The 27,622-nt window shown below is 33.5% G+C and overlaps 5 protein-coding genes across 5 annotated transcripts; 4 read left to right on the top strand and 1 right to left on the bottom strand.

Moving 5' to 3' along the window:
- The first annotated feature begins 9,571 nt into the window (after positions 1-9,571).
- LOC147392902 (uncharacterized) lies at positions 9,572-9,946 on the top strand. Its single transcript, XM_086456445.1, has one exon. It carries the CDS (start codon positions 9,572-9,574, stop codon positions 9,944-9,946), a length of 375 nt encoding a protein of 124 aa, XP_086312571.1.
- A 4,612-nt stretch (positions 9,947-14,558) lies between these two features.
- On the top strand, positions 14,559-14,933 carry LOC147392901 (uncharacterized). Its single transcript, XM_086456444.1, has one exon. It carries the CDS (start codon positions 14,559-14,561, stop codon positions 14,931-14,933), a length of 375 nt encoding a protein of 124 aa, XP_086312570.1.
- A 6,603-nt stretch (positions 14,934-21,536) lies between these two features.
- On the top strand, positions 21,537-21,839 carry LOC147392900 (uncharacterized). The gene has a single exon (XM_086456443.1). It carries the CDS (start codon positions 21,537-21,539, stop codon positions 21,837-21,839), a length of 303 nt encoding a protein of 100 aa, XP_086312569.1.
- A 2,235-nt stretch (positions 21,840-24,074) lies between these two features.
- On the top strand, positions 24,075-25,162 carry LOC147392899 (uncharacterized). The gene is made up of 2 exons (XM_086456954.1): positions 24,075-24,686; positions 25,061-25,162. Exons 1-2 carry the CDS (start codon positions 24,116-24,118, stop codon positions 25,093-25,095), a joined length of 606 nt encoding a protein of 201 aa, XP_086313080.1. The 5' UTR covers positions 24,075-24,115; the 3' UTR covers positions 25,096-25,162.
- Positions 25,163-26,055: 893 nt separating this feature from the next.
- On the bottom strand, positions 26,056-26,460 carry LOC147392898 (uncharacterized). The gene has a single exon (XM_086456441.1). It carries the CDS (start codon positions 26,458-26,460, stop codon positions 26,056-26,058), a length of 405 nt encoding a protein of 134 aa, XP_086312567.1.
- Between the last annotated feature and the right edge of the window lie 1,162 nt (positions 26,461-27,622).

Here is a 27,622-nt window from a genome sequence, read left to right as displayed (position 1 = left end):
TGTGGCAATAGAATACTTTTTTTAATTTTTAATATTTTATAAATGGACGAGTGAGATCCAAAAGAATGCGGCACGTAGTTGCTAAGGGCACAAGATAGTACTTTTTGAGTTTGACCATAAATCATAATTATCTTACGTAAGAGAAATTTTCAAAATCAATATATAGTATACAGTAAACCTATTTGTGACAGAGCCCACGGTCAATCTGAGCTCAACTCAACTTTAACATTGAGCGTAAAAACTTCTAACCTCGAGTTGAGTCTGGGTTAACCTGAATTTGTAATTTTTTGTGGATGAAAACGGTTGGGCTCCTCGAATAAACTTAATTGTTTTTTATTAGTAATAAAATTTTGTATCTTAAATAACAAATAATTTAAAAAAAACACTTTAAAATGTAAATAAAAATATTTACTGTGTTTGGAGCATGATGTTCTACATGACTTAGATCAGGCTTGCCCATTATTCGGATTGATCTTGCGTAGAGTTTTGGCTCATCCGCCCAAGTTGCATCCGTATTATTTGATTTTGACCTTATTATTAGTTTTTTGTAAGGTAAGAAAAAAATATATATATATATATATATATATATATATTTTATATTACCACCACACCAAATTTTACCTAAAACCTTCTCACTCACATGTAAATCACCAAAGAGTTTACACACATCTTGGGGTGCTGTTAGTAAAACAGAAATTCTCTAAAAAACAAAATACGGTCAAAGTCAAAGTATATGTTGTACAACAAAATATTTGGAAGTCAACATATAATAGTTTTCAATTAACAGAGTAAGCTTATTTGGCACGCTTTTACTTTCTCCTTTAACAACCCGAGCAACTTCCCGGAGCCGCGTAGCTTCTCCATGACATTCTCTACTTCTCTCTATAAAACCCTAATCCAATTGCAATATACAACACATTCTCTTTCATTAATCAAAGTCATCATGGGTATAGACGACTGGTTACTTCTAGACCGTCTAAAGAAGGTTATTAAGAAAGTAGGTTTCATTCTAAACTTCAAGATCAATCGATGGTGCTTCGCTTCTTCCATCATTGGTTCCTCAAGCTGACATCGGTTGAGTTTCAATGAGAGGTCAGGTTTATCTGGTTGCATCGATGGCACTGATGGTAATGAATTGGGTTCATCAAGAGGAAGACTTCAAAGGACAATAAGCTATGTATCTGATGAAGATATTGATAAGAGAGCGGATATGTTTATAGCTAATTTTTATCGACAACTTCAGATAGAACGACAGGTTTCATTGGAGCTTCAGTACTGTAGAGGGAATAGTATGGAGAGTACTTGCTCGGATTCATGAAGATAGGTATCCATCGAAGAGAAGCCCTTTTTTTGGATTTGTTTGAAGGAATACTGTTAAATGACGCTGTCTAGACTTTATGACAAGTTTTAAGATGGGAACCTGTCATTGCCAAGATGATATATATTGATGTATTTTCTGAAATTCTTTCTTTTTGAGTATTTGTTGATGAAAGAAGATTATATTTATAAGAGTCACAAATACAATAAGACTAAAAAAAAAAACTCTTGGTTTTGGTAACCTGAAAATAGAAATGGTAAAATCATCACGTAATGTGAACAATTTGTTAATATTTTATCAATATTATATGGTAGTTGTGTCAATACATGTAATACTATTGGTATTTTTTTTTTTAAATTTTAGTAATTATTTGGGAATTTACCCAAATAGGAAAGAAGAAAAAAAATGTCCTTGATGGTCAAACGGACACCATGATAATGTATAGGGTAAATTACACATTTGACTCCTTGAAGTTTGGCATAATTCTATTTCCACCCCTTAAAATTTTGACTATTGCAATTGCCTTCCCTTTCACTAATGGTGTTAAAGCCCAGAAATTATTTTACCTTCTCATTTTTTTAATTATTTGACTAACGGACACTACGTGCATGGAAGAGAGAAAAAGAGAGAGACAGAGAGAGAGAGAAAAGAAGGGGGAAGGGGGAAAGGGGGAAGGGGGGTGTTATGATCAAAACGTTACAAAAGTTATGCCAAACCATACAGGGTGAAAGTGTAACTTAACCTAATATATAATAATGGACAACCTGATACCATAAACAAAAGTTAGCCCTGTTTAAAGTTTAGGTTTGACACGATACAATAGTGTATCGAGATTAGTATGTGGTAGAGCTGCCAACGAACCAAAATTTATCTGGTATTTCGATCCGAAAAAAAGAAAAGAATTTAGATTGAGAATTTAGTTGTTCTGATTGGATTCGGATTGAAATATACAAATCTAATAAATTTTCAGATTGATTGCAAATTAACCCAAATCCATGCGTTGAAAATTCAAACCGCATATCTAACACAATTTTTTTGACCTCTATTCTTCCACTATTTCGCTATTTATCAATGATACAAATTCTCACTCTCGTCTTCCACTCTCTCTCTCTCTTTATTATAATAGTTGCTATTGCCACACCAACTTTTAATTACACGCCATCAACTGTGTGCAATTCCTTGGTGATTTATTGGAATTGCTGTGACATTAGTAAAAGTTGATTTGGCAATAGTATTTATTAAAGACAAAAATTCTCTCTTTATTAAACACACATCTCTCTTCCACTCTTTCTCCTCTCTATTTATTTATTTATTATTGGTCTTGTTAACGTGTGCCTTAAGCAAGGGCGGAGCCAGGATTTTCTTATAGTGAGGGCAAACTTTGATTAGTTGTATAATTGAAGAACTTGAAGATGAATATTTAGGTCATGTCTAATTATTATATAAGAAGGTCCAGTCAAGAGGCAATGTCATCAACAAAAAAATTGAAAAGGAAAAAAGGGGGGAGGGGGCAAATAGGGAAAGAGGTGAGGGAGTGGGCACAAATGGGGTGTCTCAAAGTTTTGTGGGGACAATTTCCCCCCCCCCCCCCACCAATTCCGTTCTAGTTCTTCCCTTGGCCATAAGGACACACGTTAAAGGGCAATAAATACACTTTGGAAATTGGAATTTGAGGGTATTTTGGTAAAAATAAAATTTTTTAAAGGCATTTTTGATACATATTCCAATTTCCAAAGTGTATTTATGGCATTTTAACATGTGCCCTAAGGGTACACATTAATAAAATCTATTTATTATAGACAAAATTTTTGCCCTAAAATTCTTTCTCCTAGAACATGACATTAAATGTGATAAGAGCTTGGGAGAGCAGGAAGAGCACAATGATCCAAACCTAACAAAAAAGTTTACAATATAGTCCTTATATAATAGCAAAGTAACAAGCATAGACAGACATCAGATCAGGTATGTACATATATAAAATTAAGGAAATAAAGATTTTGTAAAACCCTCTTAAACTTTGAATCAAGAATGACATTATTTATTCCATTAAACCTTGAAACCAATCAAAATCACAATTAGCAAAACAATCCAAATAAGAAATCGATAGAACTCTAGGATTTGAAATTTGTGTTGTATTGGGTGGTTGATTCCATTTATATTGAAGGGTTGGATAGAAATTGATGGGTTGCAGAGAGTGAGAAGGAGATGAGTGAGAAAGAGAGAGAGAGAGAGTGTGCGAGCTTACTAGATTTTGTAATCCAATTTGTCAAAGTGATCTCACAAGCACCAATATATGAGAGAACGAGAGAGAGTGATGGACGGATTGTATTTTTTGTCTGAAAATGAGAGGGAAGAGGGAAAACGTCTGAAAATGAGAGGGAAGAGGAGAAATTCGCGCGCTGTCCTTTGGTTTTCGTTTAGAAAATTTTGGATATGGATTCAATTTTTCCCTGCAATAGATTTAGAAAAATAGTTTTAAATGGTTCCCTATAGCAGCAGACAAATTTATCCGCTACAACAAACGCACCCTACTGCATCAGAACTAGAAATCCGCTGCTATACATCGTCGTAATATTAGAAAAATTGACTCTTCAGCTGCAAAAAATAAATTCCGCTGCTATATTTAATTAAATTTTTTTTTTTACATGAAGAACCTAAGCTGAGTTTTTATATAAATAAATTGATTTTTAGTGGCGGATATATTAATCTGCTACTACATTCAATTTAAAAAAGATTTGATATAGAGAAGAAAGCACTAAACAAAACTTTTTATATATATAAAATTGATTTTTAGTGGCGGATATTTTAATCTACTGCTATATTCAATTAAAAAAAATTTATAAACATAAATTACTAGGCATAATTTTCTATATGAAATTTTTTTTTTTTTTGATTTTTTGGTGGCAGACATATTAATCCGCTGCTATATTCAATTTATAAAAAAAAATTTGATATGAAAAGAAATCATTGAACAGAACGTTTTATATATAAAAAAAATTGATTTTTCGTGGCGGATATTCTAATCCATTGCTATATTCAATTAAAAAAAATTGATAAATAGAACTTACTAGACAGAATTTTATATTAAATTTTTTTTGATTTTCTAGTGGTGGATATATTACTCCGCTGCTATATTCAATTTAAAAAAAATGTGACAAAGAGAACTCGAACAAAACTTTTTATTAATTATTTTTTATTTTTTATTTTTAGTGACGGATATACTAATCCGTTGCTATATTCAATTAAAAAAATTGATAAACAAAACTTCTTAGACATAATTTTTTATATTAAAATTTTTTTGATTTTGTAGTGGCGGATATAATAATCCGCTGGTATATTCAATTTTAAAAAAAAATTGATAAAGAGAAAAACCCGATGTACTTAACTTTTTATATAAAAAGATTGATTTTTTTAGTGGTGGATATATTAATCCACTGGGATATTTACTAAATAAGTAGGAAACGATCAAGTGTGAGTATGTCGGGGTTCCTATAGCGGCGGATATCATTATCTGTTGCAAAAATCTACCTATATAGGCAGATAATATTATCCGTTGCAAAAAAATGTATATATAACGTCAGATAAAATTAGCCGCTGTTATAAACCGCTGATGTAGATCAGAAATGTTGTAGTGGAGATATTATTGATTCTCTTAGATGATTATTACAACAACCCTAATAATGTTTTATAGAAACCAAATCATATCTAGAGATAAACTACATTCCTAACAAATATCAATCAAATCAAATTAACCTTATCTTAATCTCAATAGATGTAATATGGTGTACCGTAGTACACCATATTACAATGCAACATAACTAATTACTCCAATACCTTCCCGCAATCATATGTTCCTTTAAATAAGGAACGCGTAATTGGTTAATATCAAATTCCTTGATATCACAATTATTAAATGCTTGGTATTACCAAAATGGATCCTATTGTCACACCAAAGAATTAGAAACCATCTTGAGGCGGCATTAACAAAAGTTGGCGTGGGGGCAATTGCCACCACCAGCTCCTTTCTAGTTCTGCCCCTGGCCATAACGACACATGTTAAAGTGAATAAATACACTTTGAAAATTTGAATATGAGGGTATTTTGGTAAAAACAAAATTTTTTAAAGGCATTTTCGATACATATTCCAATTTCCATAGTGTATTATGGCACTTTAACATATGCCCTAAGGGAACACATTAATAAAATCCATTAATTATATAAACAAAATTTTTGCCCTAAATCTATAATCATAAATCGAACCTCAAAACCCTAGCTTTATTTTTTTTCTCCCTTACCCATTGTCTTTATAAAAGAATGAGATATTATTGATTCTCTTAGATGATAATTACAACAACCCTAATAAGATTTTATAGAAACCAAATCATATTTAGGGACAAAATCTATTCCTAATAAATATCAACCAAATCAAACTAACATTATCTTTATCTCAATAGATATGATATGTTGTATTGTAGTACATTATATTACAATGCAACATAACTAATTACTCCAATACCCTCACGCAATCACATGTTCCTTTAAATAAGGAATGCGTGATTGGTTAATAACAAATTCCTTGATATCACAATTATTAAATGCTTGGTATTACCAAAATGGATCCTATTGTCACACCAAAGAATTAAAAACCATCTTGAGGCGGCATTAGCAAAATCAATAGAATCTCTATTAAAATTAATAAATTCGAGACCTTTTGGTAGTCTCTGTCGTTAGGGAATCCCAAGGGAATATCTTCCCATCTCAGCCACAAATGTCCAATTTGGACCATGAATTGGTTTCCTAGTACTATTTGTGAGAAGGATAATGTTGAAGTAATATTGTGAGGGACATTTCTAACGTGAAAGTGTGTAGGAACCATAAATGCTTTTCATCGAATATATATCTCGATGAAAAGCATCTATGATTCCTTCATACTTCCATGATGTCGTCAACAATGTAACTCCAGCATGACTCTTTCGAGAATACTTGAGCTGCACTCCTTAAAGGAGAGTTATATATACTTATGCTCTCCCTCACGGAACACGTGACCAATCAAAGGTTTGCCATGTAGTTTAGATACCCCTATGTTTTTAAATTACTTAATGTCCCTTAACCCAGGTCTTCTCTTATAACTAATGGAAAATGACCTCAAAACTCTTGTATTTTCTTATGGAAATGTGATTCAATTTGGAGCCTTGACCTCAGGCATTAAGATCACTTTTTGATAATTATAATAATGGGGACATTGAGATTATTTTTCAATGATGATGATCATCATTATAATAACCATGATGATAATGATACTGTTGGCCTAAGTTCAATGTTTGCCAGATTCAAATTATTTATCTCATTAAAATCAAGCTTTCGTGGTGGCTTAATCAAATTTTAGACCGATAAAAAAATAACGAGGATGATGATGAGGGCATTGACATCACTTTTTATTACTTTATAAGGAAATACTGAGGTCACGCCATCCATTTGAAAACATCTAAAAAGGTACCTTAAATATTGATAAAAATGTAATGGTGAATGTATTTAGTATGAAAGTATTCGGGTGTCTAAAATTTATAAGGTCTTCTATCTTTGTGAGGAGAAGTGTTACCCCACAATGACAATGTCAAGGAGAGTTACCTAGATTTTTCTTCTCCAAACCTATCATCTTCAACCTCTTGAACAAGATGATGACAATGAGGGCATTGAATAGGGGCCGAGTTAGTAAGGAGTTGGTGGGGGCAATTGGCCCCATAGAACTTTGAGACACCACTATATTTTCAATTAATTACATGCTCCATTTGTGCCCACTCCCTCACCTCTCTCTCTGCACCCTCCCCCCTTTTACCTCCCCTTCTCTCTCATATACTTATTGGAAATGATCTAAATATCATTTTCTTTAATTTCTAACAAAAACCACTGAATTTCTCCCTAAAACCATCCATCTTCAAGTCTTCAATCAGACAACTAACCATAGTTTGTCCCAAATGCATGAAAATCCTGGCTCCTCCCCAAGCATTGAAACTACTTTTCATTAATTTATAAGAGAAGACCAAGGTCAAGCAGATCATGTTTCATAATACGAGGTATCTCAAATATTTACCAGAATGTATAGGGTCATACCATCTACTTGTAAACAAAAGGATACGTAAAATATTTATCAAAATATGGAGGGTCGTGTTTCACATCATCATCACCACCACTACGATCATCTTATGCAATGGGTTGAAGATAACTTGTTTTGCAAAGAAAAAATTAATTTTTTTTTAAATATATCATTTTTCATTTATCTACAAGAGAATACCATGGTCAAGGGGTGTGTAGCTAAAATATTCAGAAAAAATCAGGGGTCAAACAAAATTCTGACTTTTCCCCAAACAAATAACGTGTTCTCTTTTTTTTCCAGTTTGTTATTCAAGAGATTAAACCAATGGTTTGAAAATGAAGGTTTTTTTTTTTTGAAACTTCTTCAACTCAATCAACTTCATCTTCAATCCATCGATTTCAATTTTTGTAGAAAATTTTTTATGCACAAAAATCCATCTTTTTCTAGATTCCCCTTTCTTGTTTCTGAGTTAATTTGAATGGTTGTAATAGTAGATTAAGATTGAAGAGGAGAAAAGATATTAGATTGAAGAGGAGTAGATCTTAAAATGATGGTTTTTAAGGATGAAGTGCAATGATATTTCACCATAGGATACTTTTAGTCATTAAAAATTATAATTTGACTCAGCCGAGTCGACTCTCAAGATTTTGACTTGACTTGACTCAAAGGACATATGTGTCGAGTTTTCAAGTTTTGATCGACGAGAGGCTTAAGAACTCAGACATTGTTTGAGGTTTGAAAAGTCTTCTCTTAACCTACCAAGCAATTTCATTAAACCATGTAGCTTCTCAATGACTTTTTCTTTCTATTCTCATCTATTTCTCCCTATAAAAACCCTAATCCTAATTCTTTAAACCATTCTATTTCAAAAAAAATTAATTTCACCTTTCCCTATCTCTCTAACACACCATGGGTAGACTTCTAACGGACTCCAAATTAACTTAGATCCCATATTTTCAAGAAAGATCCGAAGAATCAAGGGAATGAATAACGGGGTATAGAAAATATTTCCCTTCTTAGTATCATCTCCTAAAGGTAAAGAAATTTTGGTAGAGATCCCTTATTTGAAGAAATAATCGAGAGAAAGTTATAAATAGAGGAGGAGACTCAGAAGGGAGGGGTTCAGAAAAAATATTAGATAGTCCATTACTGATGAACTAAACTACATAATTGACTTTATCATCGGAGGGTTTTTGATAGGTACCACAACAATATCACCATTACAGGTCGGAGAGAGCAAATGATAGGAGACAAATAGAAGGAGTTGAATTGTAAGAGGTAACACAAAATCGCCTCTATAGAAACCTACTAAACGGGTGCAAGAGAAGAGTGAAAGTGTTCTAAGTGCCAGCCAATAGGGAAACTCAACAATTATAAATACAAGATAAATTTATTTCTTGAAAATTAATTGATTCCAATTGAATAATTGGTGTGAATCTGCCTTAGACTTCAGAGCTTCTTGAACACGTATCACACCGATGTTTAGACAAGTTCTTTTTGCAGTTTTGAATTGATGGTGCTGTGAATCTCGAGATAGTGCTGTGGTGGTAAAAATTTACGCCACAGTATCTAACAAATATTGGATTCGAATTCGTATATCAATTTTTAAATTATAATATTCATGGATTTGATCCCTTTAATATCCATCGAATTTTTTGTGCTACTTCTATGGTAATTACATAAGAATTGTGGTGGCATTGGCAAAAGTTGGTGTGTAAATAGATTTTCTCCTTTTTTATTTTTATTTTTTATTATTGTATAAATGGATGAGTGAGATCCAAAAGAATATACTCTAAGAAAAAAAAGATATTCTATTGCCACACCAAATTTTGCCTAAAACCTCCCGAACTCACATGTAAATCACCAAAGAGTTTACACACATCTTGGGGTACTGTTAGTAAAACAGAAGTTCTCTAAAAAAAAAAAAAAAAAACATAATACGGTCAAAGTCAATGTATATGTTGTACAATATAATAGTTTTCAATTAACCCAGTAAGCTTATTTGTCAGGCATTCACTTTTTTCCTTTAAACACCCAAGCAACTTCCCGGAACCGCGTAGCTTCTCCATGACAGCCTCTACTTCTCTTTATAAAACTCTAATTCCATTGCAAGATACAACACATTCTCTTACATTAATCAAAGTCATCTCTCTAACACCATGGGTATAGACAACTGGTTACTTCTAGGCAGTCTTAAGAATGTTATTAAGAAAGTAGGTTTCATTCTAAACTGCAAAATCAATCGATGGCACTTCGCTTCTTCCATCATTGGTTCCTCAAGCCGACATCAGTTGAGTTTCAATGAGAGGTCGGGTTTATCTGGTTGCATCGATGGCACTGATTGTAATGAATTGGGTTCATCAAGAGGAAGACTTCAAAGGACAATAAGCTATGTATCTGATGAAGATATCGAGAAGAGAGCGGATATGTTTATAGCTAATTTTTATCGACAACTTCAGATTGAACGACAGGTTTCATTGGAGCTTCAGTACTGTAGAGGGAATAGTATGGAGAGTACTTGCTCGGATTCATGAAGATAAGTATCCAATGAAGAGAAGCCATTTTTTTGGATTTTTTTTTTGAAGAGAGGAAAAGTTCAAATAAGTGGCACAAGAAGTGTTTGTATGTATAATATTGTTTGAAGGAATACTGTTAAATGACACTGTCTAGACTTTATGACAGGTTTTAAGATGGGAACCTGTCATTGCCAAGAAGATATATATTGATGTATTTTTTGAAATTCTCTCTTTCTGAGTATTTGTTGATGAAAGAAGATTATATTTATAAGAGTCACAAATACAATAAGATTAAAAAAAAAAAAACTCTTGGTTTGATATCATGAAAATAGAAAGGGTAAATTCCCAACTAATTACAAAAGTATTCGGTATTTCTAAACAATTTCTAATGTTGACAATCTGATAATATTTTGTCAACATTAATTGATAGTTGTGTGAACATATGTAACACTATTGGTATTTTTGAAAATTTTGGGAATTTACCCAAATGGGAAAGAAGAAAAAAAAATGTCCTCGATGGTCAAGCGGACACCATGATAATATATAGGTTAAATGACACATTTGACTCCTTGAAGTTAGGCATAATACTATTTCCACCCCTGAAAATTTTAACTATTGCACTTGCTTCAATCTATAGTGGCTAGATAATTAGATTTACCAATGGAATATACTGGACTGACAGCACTTGGCAATGAATTTGACACTGTACTGACATGGCAGTGTCTTCAGAATCATAGATTTTTCTCTTTTATGGAGGAGTTCTAGTCTTCATGGGACACTTGCATGTCAGTGCAGTATGGAACGCAGTGTCAAGTCCAGCCAATTTAGAACACTACATGAAAACTGAAAAATTCTACCGGACCAAGACCTACAAATTCTTGAAAATCAATTTTCAATGGCCTAAAGCCATTGAAATGTTTTATGTTTCCCATATTCAATGGCTTAGAGCTCTTGAATTTCTCCCATCCTGAAAAAAATTGAAGTTTTGATCCGTTGAATTTATGAAATTCAATGGTCTTGTACCCTCGAATGTGGGCTTTTTTCACGTTGTGGAATGATCCTATCACATATTAGACACTTTTTAGTTGTTTAAGAATATCAAAGGGTCAGACTACTTGGCATACAGATCCAACTCTAGGGAGTACAGGATCGTTACTCTTTCTTACTTCAATTCTAACATTTGATCCACGGATTAGGATTCCCATGATAATAGGGTCCAGTAGTAGTAGGGTTGTTTGTCACTTGACTTAATGTTATTAGTCAATAGTGTTGAAATAGTTTAAGGTTCTGCCTCGAAAATCTATACTGCCTCGTGTTCTTCGACAAATAATTTTTCTTGGAAGTAGGGGTGTACCAAATACCCGGTCCAAAACCGATCTGAAACTGAAGTTCAATTACAATTTCTGTGACCTAAAGTCGACCCGAACTTGCAATTGACCTGTAAAATTAGGGCATAAAACATGTTGGATATGAGTGTATTTGTATTCATATCTATATCCATATCCGAATTTTTTATTTGAATCCAGATCCGAATCCAAATTAGATCTTACTAGCTAAAATCATATCCGAAATATTTTATTTTCACTAAATCCATATTCGGATCCGACCCAATCAAATTAATTGAGTCCGGTAGCTCTTCTTTTTTTGGAGGAAGGCCTTAGTCACTATGCCCAATACTTGTTGGTTAAAGAAAGAAACCTTCTACATCCGACTCGGGTCAAGGGACATAAACTTATATCTGACTTATGTTTTAATTCGGATATACTTGAAGGAACGAAACCCGTTAAATTCAAATTTGGATCACTCGAATTTTGGATAAAATCCGACCCATTTTAAACCCTACATTATAATGTAAAATACTCGATTCCTGTACTTTATACCCGATACCCATAAAATATTTAGATTTTTAAATTCGGGTCGGGTACTCTATTTTCTATTATTATTATAAAATTTTCTATGTAGTAAAATGTATATATTTATAAATTTGAACTTTAGTTTAGATATAAACTATAAAGTTAAAATAATCTATATAAATAAATCAAATTTTAAATTAAAATATTTTAAAATTTAAAATATGTCAAAACTTGTATCCGACCCGAATTTGTATCTGAAAAATCGGGTTTGGCTAGGGCTTGGGTATACCTTTTTGATATTTACCCGTACCTAACCCATACCCAACAAATAATAGGTCCGTTTCGATTGCATGTATACCCAACCCATCACCAAAAAATTGGGTTGGGTTCGGTATTAGGTATCCGAATGTACACCCCTACTAGGAAGTGAGAATATTTTTGAGAGTCTAACTTTGAAGCGGGAAGGCCGCTTCAAAATTTTGAAGGAACCCTTTAGTTACAAGACATGTGGCATTTTGAATTTATTTCACACCCCTACATTTCTGTCAAAATTTGGGGTACATTCTTAGAAATGCTTGTGGGATCCAATTGAGAGGGTTCTTTCAAAATTTTGAAGTGGCCTGCTCGCTTCATAGTTTTTTCCTATTCTTGAAAAGGTTTTGTTAACATTTGCCCTAAGGGCACATGCTAAATTGCATTAAATACACCTTGGAAATGAAATTTCCCACTACAAATACCCTTAATTCTTTTTATGTTGAAAGTAGGAGTGATTTTTTGCTCACAATGCTATATGAAAATTTGCCCACAGCCCAACAACCGTTTGACATGTGGTGCAAATGACATCATCAGCAATGGGACAAAAAGTTTCTCACTTTTGCCCATAGTGCAAAAAAACAAAAGACTTTTTGTTCAATAACCTTGTGACATTCAAAAATATGATATGATGCAATGGGGTTGTAGGGGACAGAATTATGTGAATTTAATTTTTTTTTATATAGTTATTTTTATCGTTGAATTTTATTTTAAAATTTGGGTGCTTGGTAGCCATCCATTTTCAACACCTTGAATCAAACTCAAAAAACATTTTTTTTAAATATATTTTTTTAATATAACTATTTTCATGAAATCTAGAAGGATGTATTGTTTGATTGTCAATGTGATAATCAATGTGGCCCAATTCCTCTTTTTAAGATTTGAAATCTTAAAAAATAAATTTGTGGACAAAGGATATATACACAATACTGCAGGAAATCAAAGTGACAATGGAATTATAATAGAAATTGTTGAGGGTTAATTTAGTAAAAGCATTTGGACCCTACACATGTCCAAATATTAAACTAGTAGGAGGCAAGAATCAATTGATTTCCTCCCAAGTGGTAACTAAGGCACACAGCTTGTCTAAAATGATAGAATTCGAATGTCAGCTTTGCTCAATATATAAACTGAGCAGGGTAGACTTGTAAGTGGACTCTAAATTGACTCAGATCTCATATTTTCAAGAAAGATCTGAAGAATCAAGGGAATGGATAACAGAATCTAGAAAATCTTTTCCTTCTCAGTATCATCTCTTAAAGGTAATGAATATTTGCTAGAGATCCCTTATTCGATGAAATCTCTGAGAGAAAGCTATAAATAGAGGAGGAGACTCAGAAGGGAGGGGTTCAGAAAAAATATAGATAGTCCATTACTGATTAACTAAACTACATAACTGACTTTATCATCAGAGAGTTTTTGGTAGGTACCACACCAATATCACTATTGCAGGTCGAAGAGAACAAATGACAGGAAACAAACAGAAGGAGCTGAATTGTAAGAGGTAACACGAAATCGCCTCTACAGAAAGCTATTAAGCGGGTACAAGAGAAGAGCTAAAGTATTCTGAGCGCTGCCCAATAGGGAAACTCAATACCTATATATACAAGATAAATTTATTTATTGAAAATTAATTTATTCCAATTGAATAATTGGTGTGAATCTGCTTTAGGATTCAGAGTTTCTTTAACAAGTACCACACTGATGTTTAGATAAGTTCTTTTTGCAGTTTAAAACTGATGGTGCTATGAATTTCGAGATAGTATCTTGGTGGTCAAAATTTACACCAAAGTATCCAATGAATATTTGATTCGAATTCGTATACCCTTTTTTAAATTATAATATTCATGGATTCAATCCCATTAATATCCATCGAATTTTGTGTGCTACTTCTATGGTAATTACATAAGAATTGTGGTGGCATTAGCAAAAGTGGGTGTGGTAACTTTTTATTTTTTTATTTTTTATTGTATAAATGGATGAGTGAGATTCAAAAGAATATGCCATGTAGTTATTAAGGGCACAAGATATTACTTTTTCATTTTGACCATAAATCATAATTATCATACGTACGGTAGAGAATTATTCAAAATCAATATATAGTATAATAGTTGTCATCTTTACTTTGCTAAAGACCTCCCCAGCTCACATGTAAATCACCAAAGAGTTTACACACATCTTGGGGGTGCTGTTAGTAAAACAGAAGTTCTCTAAAAAAACATGTTATGGTCAAGTCAACGTATATGTTGCACAATAAAAAGTTTGGAAGCCAACATATGATAGTTTTCAACTAATACAGTACGCTTATTGGTCACGCTTTCACTTTTCTCCTTTAAACACCCGAGCAACTTCCCGGAACCGCGTAGCTTCTCCATGACTTTCTCTACTTGTCTCTATAAAACCCTAACCCCATTGCAACATACAACACATTCTCTTACATCAATCAAAGTCATCTCTCGAATACCATGGGTATAGACAACTGGTTACTTCTAGGCCGTCTAAAGAAGGTTATTAAGAAAGTAGGTTTCATTCTAAACTTCAAGATCAATCGATGGTGCTTCGCTTCTTCCATCAATGGTTCCTCAAGCCGACATCGGTTGAGTTTCAATGAGAGGTCGGGTTTATATGGTTGCATCGATGGCACTGATGGTAATGAATTGGGTTCATCAAGAGGAAGACTTCAAAGGACAATAAGCTATGCATCTGATGAAGATATCGATAAGAGAGCGGATATGTTTATAGCTAATTTTTATCGACAACTTCAAATTGAGCGACAGGTTTCATTGGAGCTTCAGTACTGTAGTGGGAATAGTATGGAGAGTACTTGCTCGGATTCATGAAGATAGATGTGTTTATTTGTTTTATCCAATGAAGAGAAGCCCTTTTTTTGGATTTTTTTTTGAAGAGAGGAAAAGTTCAAATAAGTGGCACAAGAAGTGTTTGTATGTATAATATTGTTTGAAGGATTACTGTTAAATGACACTGTCTAGACTTTATGACAAGTTTTAAGATGGGAGGAGGTGTCTCAAGGTTATGTGGGGGCAATTGCCCCCACCAGCTCCTTACTAGTCCCGCCACTGGCAGGGGCAGAGCCAGGATTTTATTGTAATGGGGGCAAACTATCATTAGCTGTATAGTTGAAGAACTTGAATGGAGGGAGGTGAGAGTGTGGGGGCAAAAATTAGAGGGAGATGAGGGGTGTGGAGGCAAATGAGGTGAGAGGTGAGGGAGTGGGGCAAATGGGGCATGTAATTAGTTGAAAATATAGGGGTGTTTCAAAGTTCTGTGGGGGCAATTGCCCCCACCAGCTCCTTACTAACTCCGCCCCTGGCCACTGGCCCTATGGACACACGTTAAAGTGCAATAAATACACTTTGCAGATTGGAATCTGAGGGTACTTTGTTTAAAGGCGTTTTTTATACAGATTTTAATTTCCAAAGTGTATTATGGCACTTTAACATGTGTCCTAAGGGCACACGTTAATAAAATCCATTTATTATAGATAAATTTATTTCCTAAAATTATAATCATAAATCGAACCTCAAAATCCTAGTTTTTATTTTATTTTTTTATTTTTCTCCCAAACCCATTGTCTTTATAGAAGAATGAGATATTATTGATTCTCTTACATAATAATTACAACAACCGTAATAAGGTTTTATAGAAATCAAATCATATCTAGAGACAAACTCTATTCCTTATAAATATCAACAAAATTAAACTAATCTTATCTTAATCACAATAGATATGATACGGTGTACCGCAGTACACCATATTACAATGCAACATAGCTAATTACTCCATACACTTTTACAATCGCATGTTTCTTTAAATAAGGAATGTATGATTGATTAATATCAAATTCCTTGATAACATAATTATTAAATGCTTTGTATTATCAAAATGGATCCTATTGTCACACTAAGGAATTAACAGCCATCTTGAGGCGTCATTAGCAAAAGTTGGTGTGGCAATAAAATCTCTATTAAAATTAATAAATTCGAAACCTTTTTATACTCTGGGTCATTAGGGAATCCCAGGGGAATATCTTCCCATCTTAGCCACAGATGTCCAATTTGGACCGTGAATTGGTTTCCAGTACTATCTGTGAGAATGATAATGCTGAAGTAACATTGTGAGGGACATTTCTAATGTGAAAGTGTGTAGGAATCATAGATGTTTTTTATCAAATATATATCTCGATGAAAAGCATCTATGGTTCCTTCACACTTCTATGATGTTCCCCCACAATGTAACTCCAGCACGACTCTTTTGAAAATACTTGGGCTGCACTCCTTAAAGGAGCGTTATGCTTATGCTCTCCCTCACCGAACACGTGATTAATCAAAGGTTTGCCAAGTAGTTTAGATACCCTTATGTTTTTTAAATTACTTAATGTCCCTTAACTTACGTCTTCTCTTATAACTAATGGAAATGACCTCAAAACTCTTTTTTTTTTCTTATCGAAATGTGATTCAATTTGGAGTCTTGACCTTAGGCATTAAAATCACTTTTTGATAATTATACTAATGGGGACAATGAGACCATTTTTCAATGATGACGATCATCATTATAATAACAATGATGATGATGATGATACTGTTGACCTAAGTTCAATGTTTGATAGATTCAAATTATTTATCTCATTAAAATCAAGCTTTCGTGGTGGCTTAACCAAAATATTTAGACCGATAAAAAAATAACAAGGATGATGACGAGGGCATTGACATCACTTTTTATAACTTTATAAGGAAATATTGAGGTCACACCATCCGTTTGAAAACATCTAAAAAGGTACCTTAAATATTGATAAAAATGTAATGGTGAATGTATTTAGTATGAAAGTGTTCGGGTGTCTAAAATTTATAAGGTCTCGATATCTTTGTTAGGAGGAGCGTTACCCTGCAATGACAATGTCAATTGGAGAGTTACCTAGATTTTTCTTCTCCAAACCTATCATCTTCAACCTCTTGAACAAAATGATGACAATGAGGGAATTGAAAAGGGGCGGAGTTAATAAGGAGTTTGTGGGGGCAATTGCCCCCATAAAACTTTGAGACATCCCTATATTTTCAACTAATTACATGCTCTATTTGTCCCCACTCCCTCAGCTCTCTCTCTCTCATATACTAATTGGAAATGATATAAATATCATTTTCTTTAATTTCTAGTCAAAATCCTCTAAATTTCTCCCTAAAATCATTCATCTTCAAGTTCTTCAACTATACAACTAGCTATAGTTTTCCCCAAATACAAGAAAATCCTGGCTTTGCTCTTGGCATTGAAACTACTTTTCATTAATTTATAAGAGAAGACCAAGGTCAAGGAGATCATGATTCATAATGCGAGGTATCTTATATATTTACCAAAATGTATAGGGCCATACCATCTACTTGCAAGCAGAAGGATGCCTAAAATATTTATCAAAATATGGAGGGTATGTTTCACATTATAATCACCACTACGATCATCTTATGCAATAGGTTGAAGATAACTTGTTTTGCAAAGAAAACAATTTTTTTTTAAATATATCATTTTTCATTTGTCTAGAAGAGAAGATATGGTCAAGGGGTGTGTAGCTAAAATATTCAGAAAAAGCAGGGGTCAAACAAAATTCTAACTTTTCCCCAAACAAATAACGTGTTCTCTTATTTTTCCAGTTTGTCATTCTAGCAGGGCTACTGATTTCGTAATTAACCTTACGTCACAGCCATGAAAACAGGTTCTTAATTTGCACATTCGCTTTACTTTACATAATAAATAAAGAATGAGAATAGTAGCCATTTCGACACCGAAACCGTATTCCATTTTGGTTAAAACTTAGTTTGCAAGTAACATTGAGTTCTATAGAGTCCTCCTAAAAAAGTAAAGTCATTCTTAACTCTGCACCATCGGATCCTCACTAAATCCAACGGTGTCATACTCCTTTAGAACGACTATCATTAAAATGGATCCCACATGAGCTTTTTGACCCACAAAATGTTGTACTACATGAACCTACGGACCAAATAATAATTCTGATTAATGAATCTTAGCCGTTGACTCTTATATTCATAATGATCTAAGCCAAATAATAGTCCTAACAATGGATGGTTGATTATCAGAATTCATATCTTAATTATCAAATATTAATCAAAATTTTAGATGTTAGATTCAAATTTGAATTCTTATGGAAATGAATTTGGATATCGAAATATCCAATTCGACAATATCTTATTGGAGTCCAATTAGATATAATAATTATATAATTCATATTATATAATTAAAATTTTCATCATATCGATGCCTTTAAAAATGAACGACTGCAAAACTATCAAATTTTTAAATCCAAATAAAATAAAATGAAAATAAATTCTTAAATCAAGTGATTAGGAAGTACTAATAATGCAGGTTTTTAAATGGATGAGTGAGATGCAAAAGACTGCCACGTAATTATCAGGACTCAAGATAGATCTGTTTGACTTTGACCATAAATCACGATTATCTTACAAAGAGAATGTTTGAAATTCTACATATAGTTGTCATAAACCTATTTGTTACGCTTCTCTCCCTTTCCTTAGAGGCAAGGGAAATACTAATCTCAAACGAATGGCTTAGATGGTAGGTTACTCCTAGTGATTCCAAAGAAAATTCAAAACTGATCACTAGGAAAGTAATACCATCTATAAAACATTGTTTTTAAAACTTGTCGAATTGACTAATTTGACCGATCGATTCGAGTTGATTGTATTTCAAGGTGATCGGTCTCAAGACTCAAAAAATCAACTCAGCCAAGTCAACTCGAAAATTCAATTGAGTCAAGTCAAAACTTGATCGAGTCAAATGCATCGAGTCAATAATGAAATTGTATTTTTCTCCCAAATTCATAATTTTCTCCCAAAATTTCATCTAAAAATCCTTTTTTTTCTCTCTCGCATATCCACCATCTTCAAGCTTTCTAATCCATTCTAACTTCATTTTCAAACCATTGGTTTAATCTCTTGAAAAAAAAAAAAAAACATTAGATTACAATGAGGAAAATCTCATCATCTTGGAAGTTCTTCAACTCATTCAACTTCATCTTCAATCCATGGATTTCAAATTCTTGTAGAAAATTTTTTATGCACAAAAATTCATCTTTTTCTAAATTCGCCAAAACCCTTTCTTGTTTGTGAGTTAATTTGAATGGTTGTAATAGTAGATTAAGGTTGAAGAGGAGTAGATCTTAAAATATGGTTTTTATGGGATGAAGTGCAATGATATTTCACCATAGGATACTTTTAGTCATTAAAAATTAGAATTTTACTCGACTGAGTCGACTCCCAATATTTCAACTTGACTTGACTCAATGGACATAAGAGTCGAGTTTTCAAGTTTTGATTGACGAGAGGCTCAAGAACTCAAACATTGTTTGAGGTTTGAAAAGTCTTCTCTTAACCTACCAAGCAATTTCATTAAACCATGTAGCTTCTCAATTACCTTTTCTCTCTATTCTCATCTCTTTCTCCCTATAAAAACCCTAACCCTAATTCTTTAAACCATTCTATTACAAAAAAAATTAATTTCACTTTTCTTTATCTCTCTAACACACCATGGGTAGACTTCTAAGTGGACTCCAAATTAACTCAAATCCCATATTTTTAAGAAAGATCCGAAGAATCAAGGGAATGGATAACGGAGTATAGAAAATATTTCCCTTCTCAGTATCATCTCTTAAAGGTAAGGAATCTTTGTTGGAGATCCCTTATTTGAAGAAATCTCTGAGAGAAAGCTATAAATAAGAAGGAGACTCCGAATGGAGGGGTTCAAAACAAATGTTAGATAGTTCATTACTGATTAACTAAACTACATAATTGACTTTATCAGAGAGTTTTTGCAAGTACTACACCAATATCACCATTGTAGGTTAGAGAGAGCAGAGGATAGGAGACAAACAGAAGGGGCTGAATTGTAAGAGGTAACACGAAATCGCCTCTACAAAAACCTATTAAGCGGGTGCAAGAGAAGAGTTAAAGTGTTCTGAGCGCCGACCAATAGGGAAACTCAACAATTATAAATACAAGATAAATTTGTTTCTTGAAAATTAATTGATTCCAATTGAATAATTGGTGTGAATCTGTCTTAGACTTCGGAGCTTCTTTAACAAGTACCACACCGATGTTTAGACAAGTTCTTTTTGCAGTTTTGAATTGATGGTGCTGTAAATCTCGAGATAGTGTCGTGGTGGTGAAAATTTACGCCAAAGTATCCAACGAACATTGGATTCGAATTCGTATACCAATTTCTAAATTATAATATTCATGGATTTGATCCCATTAATATCCATCGAATTTTTTGTGCTACTTCTATGGTAATTACATAAGAATTGTGGTGGCATTAGCAAAAGTTGGTGTGTCAATAGAATCTCTCTCTTTTATTATTATTATTATTATTATTATTATTGTATAAATGGATGAGTGAGATCCAAAAGAATATACCACGTAGTTATTAGGGGCACAAGATAGTATTTTTTGACTTTGACCATAAATCTTAATTATCTTATGGAGGAGAATTTTTCAAAATCAATATATCGTATAATAGTTGTCATCTTTACTTTACACAGTAAACCTATTTGTGACAGAGCACTCCATCAATCTGAGCTCAACTCAAGCTTGAGCTTCTAAACTAGAGTTGAGCTTGGGTTAACCTGAATGATGTAATTTTGGGTGGATGAAATAGGTTGGGTTCATCGAATAAACTTAATTTTTTTGATTAGTAATGAAATTTTGTATCTTAAACAATAAATAATTAAAACTAATAATTTAAAAGTAAATAAAAATATTTAATTAATATAAAAATATTTATTTATTACTATATAACCTTGGGTTTGTGTTGAGTTTGATTGCCTAAATTCTCAACCTGAGTTCAACCTGAATTAAGGTCAAGTCGATTTGTTCTAACCCTAGCTCAACTCATGTTCTACATGACTTGGATCAGGTTTGCCCATCATTCGGATTGAGCCCGGGTTGGGTCCGTCCGCCCAAGTTTCATCCATACTATTTGACTTTGACCGTATCATATATATATTTTTTATAAGGTATGGAAAAAAAAGATATTCTATTGTCACGCCAAATTTTACCTAAAACCACTCCAACTCACATGTAAATCACCAAAGAGTTTACACACATCTTGGGTTACTGTCAGTAAAACAGAAGTTCTCTAAAAAAAAAAAAAAAAACCATAATATGGTCAAAGTCAGCGTATATGTTGTATAATAAAAAGTTTGGAAGTCAACATATAATAGTTTTCAATTAACCCAGTAAGCTTATTTGTCAGACTTTCACTTTTCTCCTTTAAACACCCGAGCAACTTCCCGGAACCGCGTAGCTTCTCCATGACATTCTCTACTTCTCTTTATAAAACGTAATCACATTGCAACATACAACGTATTCTCTTACATTAATCAAAGTCATCTCTCTAACACCATGGGTATAGACAACTGGTTACTTCTAGGCCGTCTAAAGAAGGTTATTAAGAAAGTAGGTTTCAGTCTAAACTTCAAAATCAATCGATCCTCAACCCGACATCAGTTGAGTTTCAATGAGTGGTCGGGTTTATCTGGTTGCATCGATGGCACTGATGGTAATAAATTGGGTTCATCAAGAGGAAGACTTCAAAGGACAATAAGCTATGTATCTGATGAAGATATCGATAAGAGAGCGGACATGTTTATAGCTAATTTTTATCAACAACTTCAAATTGAACGACAGGTTTCTGACGACAGTTGAATAAAATGCGGAAAAGAAACGAGAGAAACAGATTTTGGAGAGAATAGATTTGTGAGAATTAAAAAGTATCTTATTTCTTTCCTTCGTACCCTTTATATATACACACACATTCATACACTGTTTTGTTGAGTCAAAACAGAATAACTAACCTTCTAACAATCTAACTGTTTTGATCTAACCAACTAACTAAAAAGATGTTATTACAGAACTGTTTACAAGTTAAACAAATTAACAGAAAACTTCTTGAAGCTTCCTAGCTGCGCAATCTTCTAGCTGTCCTCCAACTGTATTGTGTCCTCCAGCTGTGATGCTTAGCTGTGTAATACCCCCCCTCAAGATGAATATATGTTTAATAGATTCATCTTGGAAATGAGATACTCAAAAGGTGCTTTGCCAAGTGGTTTTGTAAAAATATCAGCAATTTGATGCTCAATGTCAATATGCATAGTACGAATTAATCCTTGCAAAATTTTATCTCGAATGAGATGACAATCGATCTCGATGTGTTTGGTTCGTTCGTGGAAGACAGGATTAGCTGCTATATGCAAAGCTGCTTTGCTATCATAAAAGAGAAGAGCTGGCTGATTATCAAACACCTTAAAATCTTTGAGTAAAGCAAATAACCATGTTAATTCACAAGAAGTGGAAGCCATGGATCTGTATTCAGCTTCGGCAGAAGACCTTGAAACTGTATGCTGCTTCTTGGATTTCCAAGATATAAGGGACTCCCCCAAGAAAACACAAAAACCAGTGACAGACCTTCTTGAATCATGACATCCTGCCCAATCACTATCACAAAAAGCGTTTAATCTAAAATCAGATTGAGATGGATAAAAAAGCCCCTGACCAGGATTAGTCTTTAGATACCGAAGAACACGGTGGGCAGCATCTAAATGTGGTTGCCTTGGAGCATCCATGAATTGACTCAATATCTGAATAACATAAGCTATATTTGGTATTGTAATTGTTAAATAAATAAGACGACCAATTAGTCTTCTGTACTGAGTTGGATCAGAGAGTAGATGACCTTCTTCTCTTGATAACTTCAAATTGGATTCCATAGGAAAAGAAGCCGGTTTGGCAGCAAGTAAACCACTGTCTTCTAATATTTCCAATGTATATTTTCGTTGAGATACAGAAATGCCATTTGTATTTCTAGCAATTTCTAAACCCAGAAAAAATTTTGCTTGACCCAAATCCTTGAGGCGAAATTGTGACTTCAAGAAAGATGATAAGTTGGTGACAGCAGCATCATTATTACTTGCAATAATAATATCATCTACATATACCAATAAAGCAATGTAGATATCTCCTTCACTCATAATGAAAAGTGAGTAATCTGATTTTGATTGTTCACATTTACACAGCTGGAGGACACAATACAGTTGGAGGACAGCTGGAAGACTACGCAGCTAGGAAGCTTCAAGAAGTTTTCTGTTAATTTGTTTAACTTGTAAACAGTTCTGTAATAACATCTTTTTAGTTAGTTGGTTAGATCAAAACAGTTAGATTGTTAGAAGGTTAGTTATTCTGTTTTGACTCAACAAAATAGTGTGTGAATGTGTGTGTATATATAAAGGGTACGAAGGAAAGAAATAAGATACTTTTTGATTCTCACAAATCTATTCTCTCCAAAATCTGTTTCTCTCGTTTCTTTTCCGCATTTTATTCAACTCTCGTCATGGTATCAGAGCAATTCTGATCTCATTTTTTTTCTTCATCATTCATCTTCGAAATTCTTCAACATTCGTTCATGGCCACTGAAACACATCACATTCCATCTTCTTCAGCTTCGTTGAATGAAGATTCCAATAATCCTTATTATCTTTACAATGGAGATAATCCAGGATTAGTTCTTGTCTCTCAGACTTTGGATGGAGACAATTACGCTACATGGAGCAGATCTATGCTTATGCCGATGACTGCTAAGAATAAGCTTGGTTTTCTGGATGGCACCATGCTCAAACCAATTGATGAATCCAGTTCTGCCTATCGTGCATGGATTCGCTGCAACACCATAGTTATCTCATGGTTTCTAAATTCAATTTCGAAAGAAATTGCTTCAAGTGTATATACATTGATACTGCTGCAGCGATTTGGACTGATCTGAAGGAAAGATTCTCACAGAAGAATGGTCCTCGTATTTTCCAACTTTAGAAATCGGTTTCCACATTATCTCAAGAGAATCTCTCTGTTGGTACGTATTTTACTAAACTCAAGGCGCTTTGGATGAACTCTCTACCTACAGGCCTATTCCTCAATGTACTTGTGGTTCTATGAAAACAATTCATGAGTATTTTCAACATGAATATGTTTTTCAGTTCTTAATGGGTTTAAATGATACCTATTCTCATATTCGTGGCCAAATACTGTTGGTTGATCCTCTTCCAAGTATCAATCGTGCATTTTCTCTAGTTCTTCAAGAAGAACGGCAGAGAGAAGCATCCTCATCCATTGGTTATTTTACTCACAATTCTGCTGCTCTTGTGAGTAAATCTGTGATCTCTCAACCAATCAATCGTTTTGGAAAGCCTCAATTTCCTAAGAAGGAAAACAAGATCTGTAGCCATTGTGGTTTAACTGGACATATGGTTGATAAGTGTTACAAGCTCCATGGATATCTTCCTGGATACAGATTTACAAAGAACAAAAGAGTTTCTCCTTCTGCAAATCATGTGGATGCATCACCACCTGTTGCTCATTTTCCTGAACTTTCAATTTCAAGGGAGCAATATCACCAACTTATGGCATTTGTCAAGTCTGATGACACTGCTGATCCTCAGCCTTCTGCCAATCAAGTTTGCAGTTCTGTTGATAATCAAGATCGCTTATTCTCTCAAATGACAGGTAAATGTCTTGAATACCTTCATTCGAATCAATCTCACTCTGTTTTCTTCTCTACCCAAGCATTTAACATTGCTTCTCAATCAAAATTTCTCATCAATAATTCGTGGATTATTGATTCTGGTGCTACTGACCATATGGTTAGTTCCATTACTCTTTTTACTACAATTACAGCTTCTATTTCCAAACAAGTTGCCCTTCCAAATGGCAAATTTGCCTTAGCAACTCACATTGGCACTGTTAGAATTTCTGCAACTTTGATTCTTACAGATGTCTTGTGTGTACCTACTTTTTCTTTCAATCTTATATCTGCTAGCAAAATCATTAGAAAACTTCGTTGTTGCCTAATATTTCTTGATGATTTTTGTTTCATACAGAATCTGGCACGATGGCAGACGATTGGACTGGGTGAAGCTAAGAATGGTTTATATTACTTGAAACTTTCATCAACTAGTTCACACATTCCTTCTGCTTTAAATGCTTCTTCTTCAATAAAGACTGTCTCAAATGATCTCTGGCACTATCGACTAGGGCATTTATCATCTTCTAGACTTAGTCTATTGCATTCCTTGTTTCCTGAAATTTCTGTAAACTTCAATAATGTTTGTACAGTCTGTCATTTAGCTAAGCAACGACGGTTGCCATTTCCTGTTAGCAAATATGTTTACAATTCAGTGTTTGAATTGATTCACTGTGATATCTGGGGACCGTTCTCTGTAAATTCTAATACTGGTTCCAGGTATTTCCTTACCATTGTTGATAGTCATAGTCGTTACACTTGGGTTTTCTTGATGAAAAATAAATCACAAACTCGTTCTCTTGTTCAGTTTTTCTTTAACTTTGTTGAAACTCAATTTCAATCTAAGATAAAAAACATTCGGACTGATAATGGAATTGAATTTTCTATGCCTGATTTTTATGCTTCTAAGGGGACCTTTCATCAATGTAGTTGTGTTGAGACACCTCAACAGAACTCCATTGTTGAAAGGAAGCACCAACATTTATTAACTGTGTCTCGTTGAGAGATCACATATTTACGCACAAGAGCAGCAGAATTGTGAGTAAAATAACCAATGGATGAGGATGCTTCTCTCTGCCGTTCTTCTTGAAGAACTAGAAAAAATGCACGATTAATACTTGGAAGATGATCAACCAACAGTATTTGGCCACGAATATGAGAATAGGTATCATTTAAACCCATTAAGAACTGAAAGACATATTCATGTTGAAAATACTCATGAATTGTTTTCATAGAACCACAAGTACATGGAGGAATAGGCCTGTAGGTAGAGAGTTCATCCCAAAGCGCCTTGAGTTTAGTAAAATACGTACCAACAGAGAGATTCTCTTGAGATAATGTGGAAACCGATTTCTAAAGTTGGAAAATGCGAGGACCATTCTTCTGTGAGAATCTTTCCTTCAGATCAGTCCAAATCGCTGCAGCAGTATCAATGTATATTACACTTGAAGCAATTTCTTTCGAAATTGAATTTAGAAACCATGAGATAACCATGGTGTTGCAACGAATCCATGCACGATAGGCAGAATTGGATTCATCAATTGGTTTGAGCATGGTGCCATCCAGAAAATCAAGCTTATTCTTAGCAGTCATCGCCATAAGCATAGATCTGCTCCATGTAGCGTAATTGTCTCCATCCAAAGTCTGAGAGACAAGAACTAATCCTGGATTATCTCCATTGTAAAGATAATAAGGATTATTGGAATCTTCATTCAACGAAGCTGAAGAAGATGGAATGTGATGTGTTTCAGTGGCCATGAACGAATGTTGAAGAATTTCGAAGATGAATGATCAAGAAAAAAAATGAGATCAGAATTGCTCTGATACCATGACAAGAGTTGAATAAAATGCGAAAAAGAAACGAGAGAAACAAATTTTGGAGAGAAGAGATTTGTGAGAATCAAAAAGTATCTTATTTCTTTCCTTCATACCCTTTATATATACACACACATTCACACACTGTTTTGTTGAGTCAAAATAGAATAACTAACCTTCTAACAATCTAACTGTTTTGATCTAACCAACTAACTAAAAAGATGTTATTACAGAACTGTTTACAAGTTAAACAAATTAACAAAAAACTTCTTGAAGCTTCCTAGCTGCGTAATCTTCCAGCTGTCCTCCAACTGTATTGTGTCCTCCAGCTGTGATGCTTAGCTGTGTAATAGTTTCATTGGAGATTCAGTACTGTAGAGGGAATAGTACAGAGAGTACTTGCTCGGATTCATGAAGATAGGTATCCAATGAAGAGAGGCCCTTTTTTTGGATTTTTTTTTTTAAGAGAGGAGAAGTTCAAATAAGTGGCACAGGAAGTGTTTGTAGGTATAATATTGTGTGAAGGAATATTGTTAAATGACACTGTCTAGACTTTATGACAAGTTTTAAGATGGGAACCTGTCATTGCCAAGATGATAGGCATTGATGTATTTTCTGAAATTCTTTCTTTCTGAGTATTCGTTGATGAAAGAAGATTATTTTTATAAGAGTCATAAATACAATAAGATAAAATAAAAAAAAAAAAACTCTTGGTTTGGTCACCTAAAAATAGGATGGTTAAATTTTCAAATAATTATAAAAATATTCGATATTTTCTAAATGTTCATAATGTTGATAAAGTCATCACATAATGTTGACAATTTGATAATATTTTTTAATATTATGTGATAATTTTGTCAACGCATGCCCTTTCACTAACTGTGTTAAAGCCCAAAAATTAGTTTACCTTCTCATTTTTTTTTTAATAAAAATAAATAAATTTTGAAATTATAAAAATTTACACATCTAAGCATTCACAAGTAAACCCATTGTTTTACAAGAAAATTAATTTTTAACTATTTGACTAACGGACACTTAGATGGAAGAGAGAGAGAGAGGGGAAACGTTATGAGATGGACATTGATTATTATGCCAAATCATAAGG

Source organism: Akebia trifoliata, chromosome 10 (genome assembly GCF_017979445.1).
Source record: "Akebia trifoliata isolate Shusen 1 chromosome 10, ASM1797944v1, whole genome shotgun sequence".
In the NCBI taxonomy this organism is placed as follows: domain Eukaryota; kingdom Viridiplantae; phylum Streptophyta; class Magnoliopsida; order Ranunculales; family Lardizabalaceae; genus Akebia; species Akebia trifoliata.
This window is presented reverse-complemented; position numbering and strand designations above follow the sequence as displayed.

What these genes read in the sequence shown, in the direction of transcription:
- LOC147392902 (XM_086456445.1), top strand. Translation starts at nt 9,572, where the DNA reads ATGGGTATAGACAACTGGTTACTTCTAGGCAGTCTTAAGAATGTTATT.
- LOC147392901 (XM_086456444.1), top strand. Translation starts at nt 14,559, where the DNA reads ATGGGTATAGACAACTGGTTACTTCTAGGCCGTCTAAAGAAGGTTATT.
- LOC147392900 (XM_086456443.1), top strand. Translation starts at nt 21,537, where the DNA reads ATGGGTATAGACAACTGGTTACTTCTAGGCCGTCTAAAGAAGGTTATT.
- LOC147392899 (XM_086456954.1), top strand. Translation starts at nt 24,116, where the DNA reads ATGAAAACAATTCATGAGTATTTTCAACATGAATATGTTTTTCAGTTC. An exon ending in CTTATTCTCTCAAATGACAG is followed by an intron (nt 24,687 to 25,060) that starts GTAAATGTCTTG and finishes TGTTTCATACAG; the next exon opens with AATCTGGCACGATGGCAGAC.
- LOC147392898 (XM_086456441.1), bottom strand. Translation starts at nt 26,460, where the DNA reads ATGGCCACTGAAACACATCACATTCCATCTTCTTCAGCTTCGTTGAAT.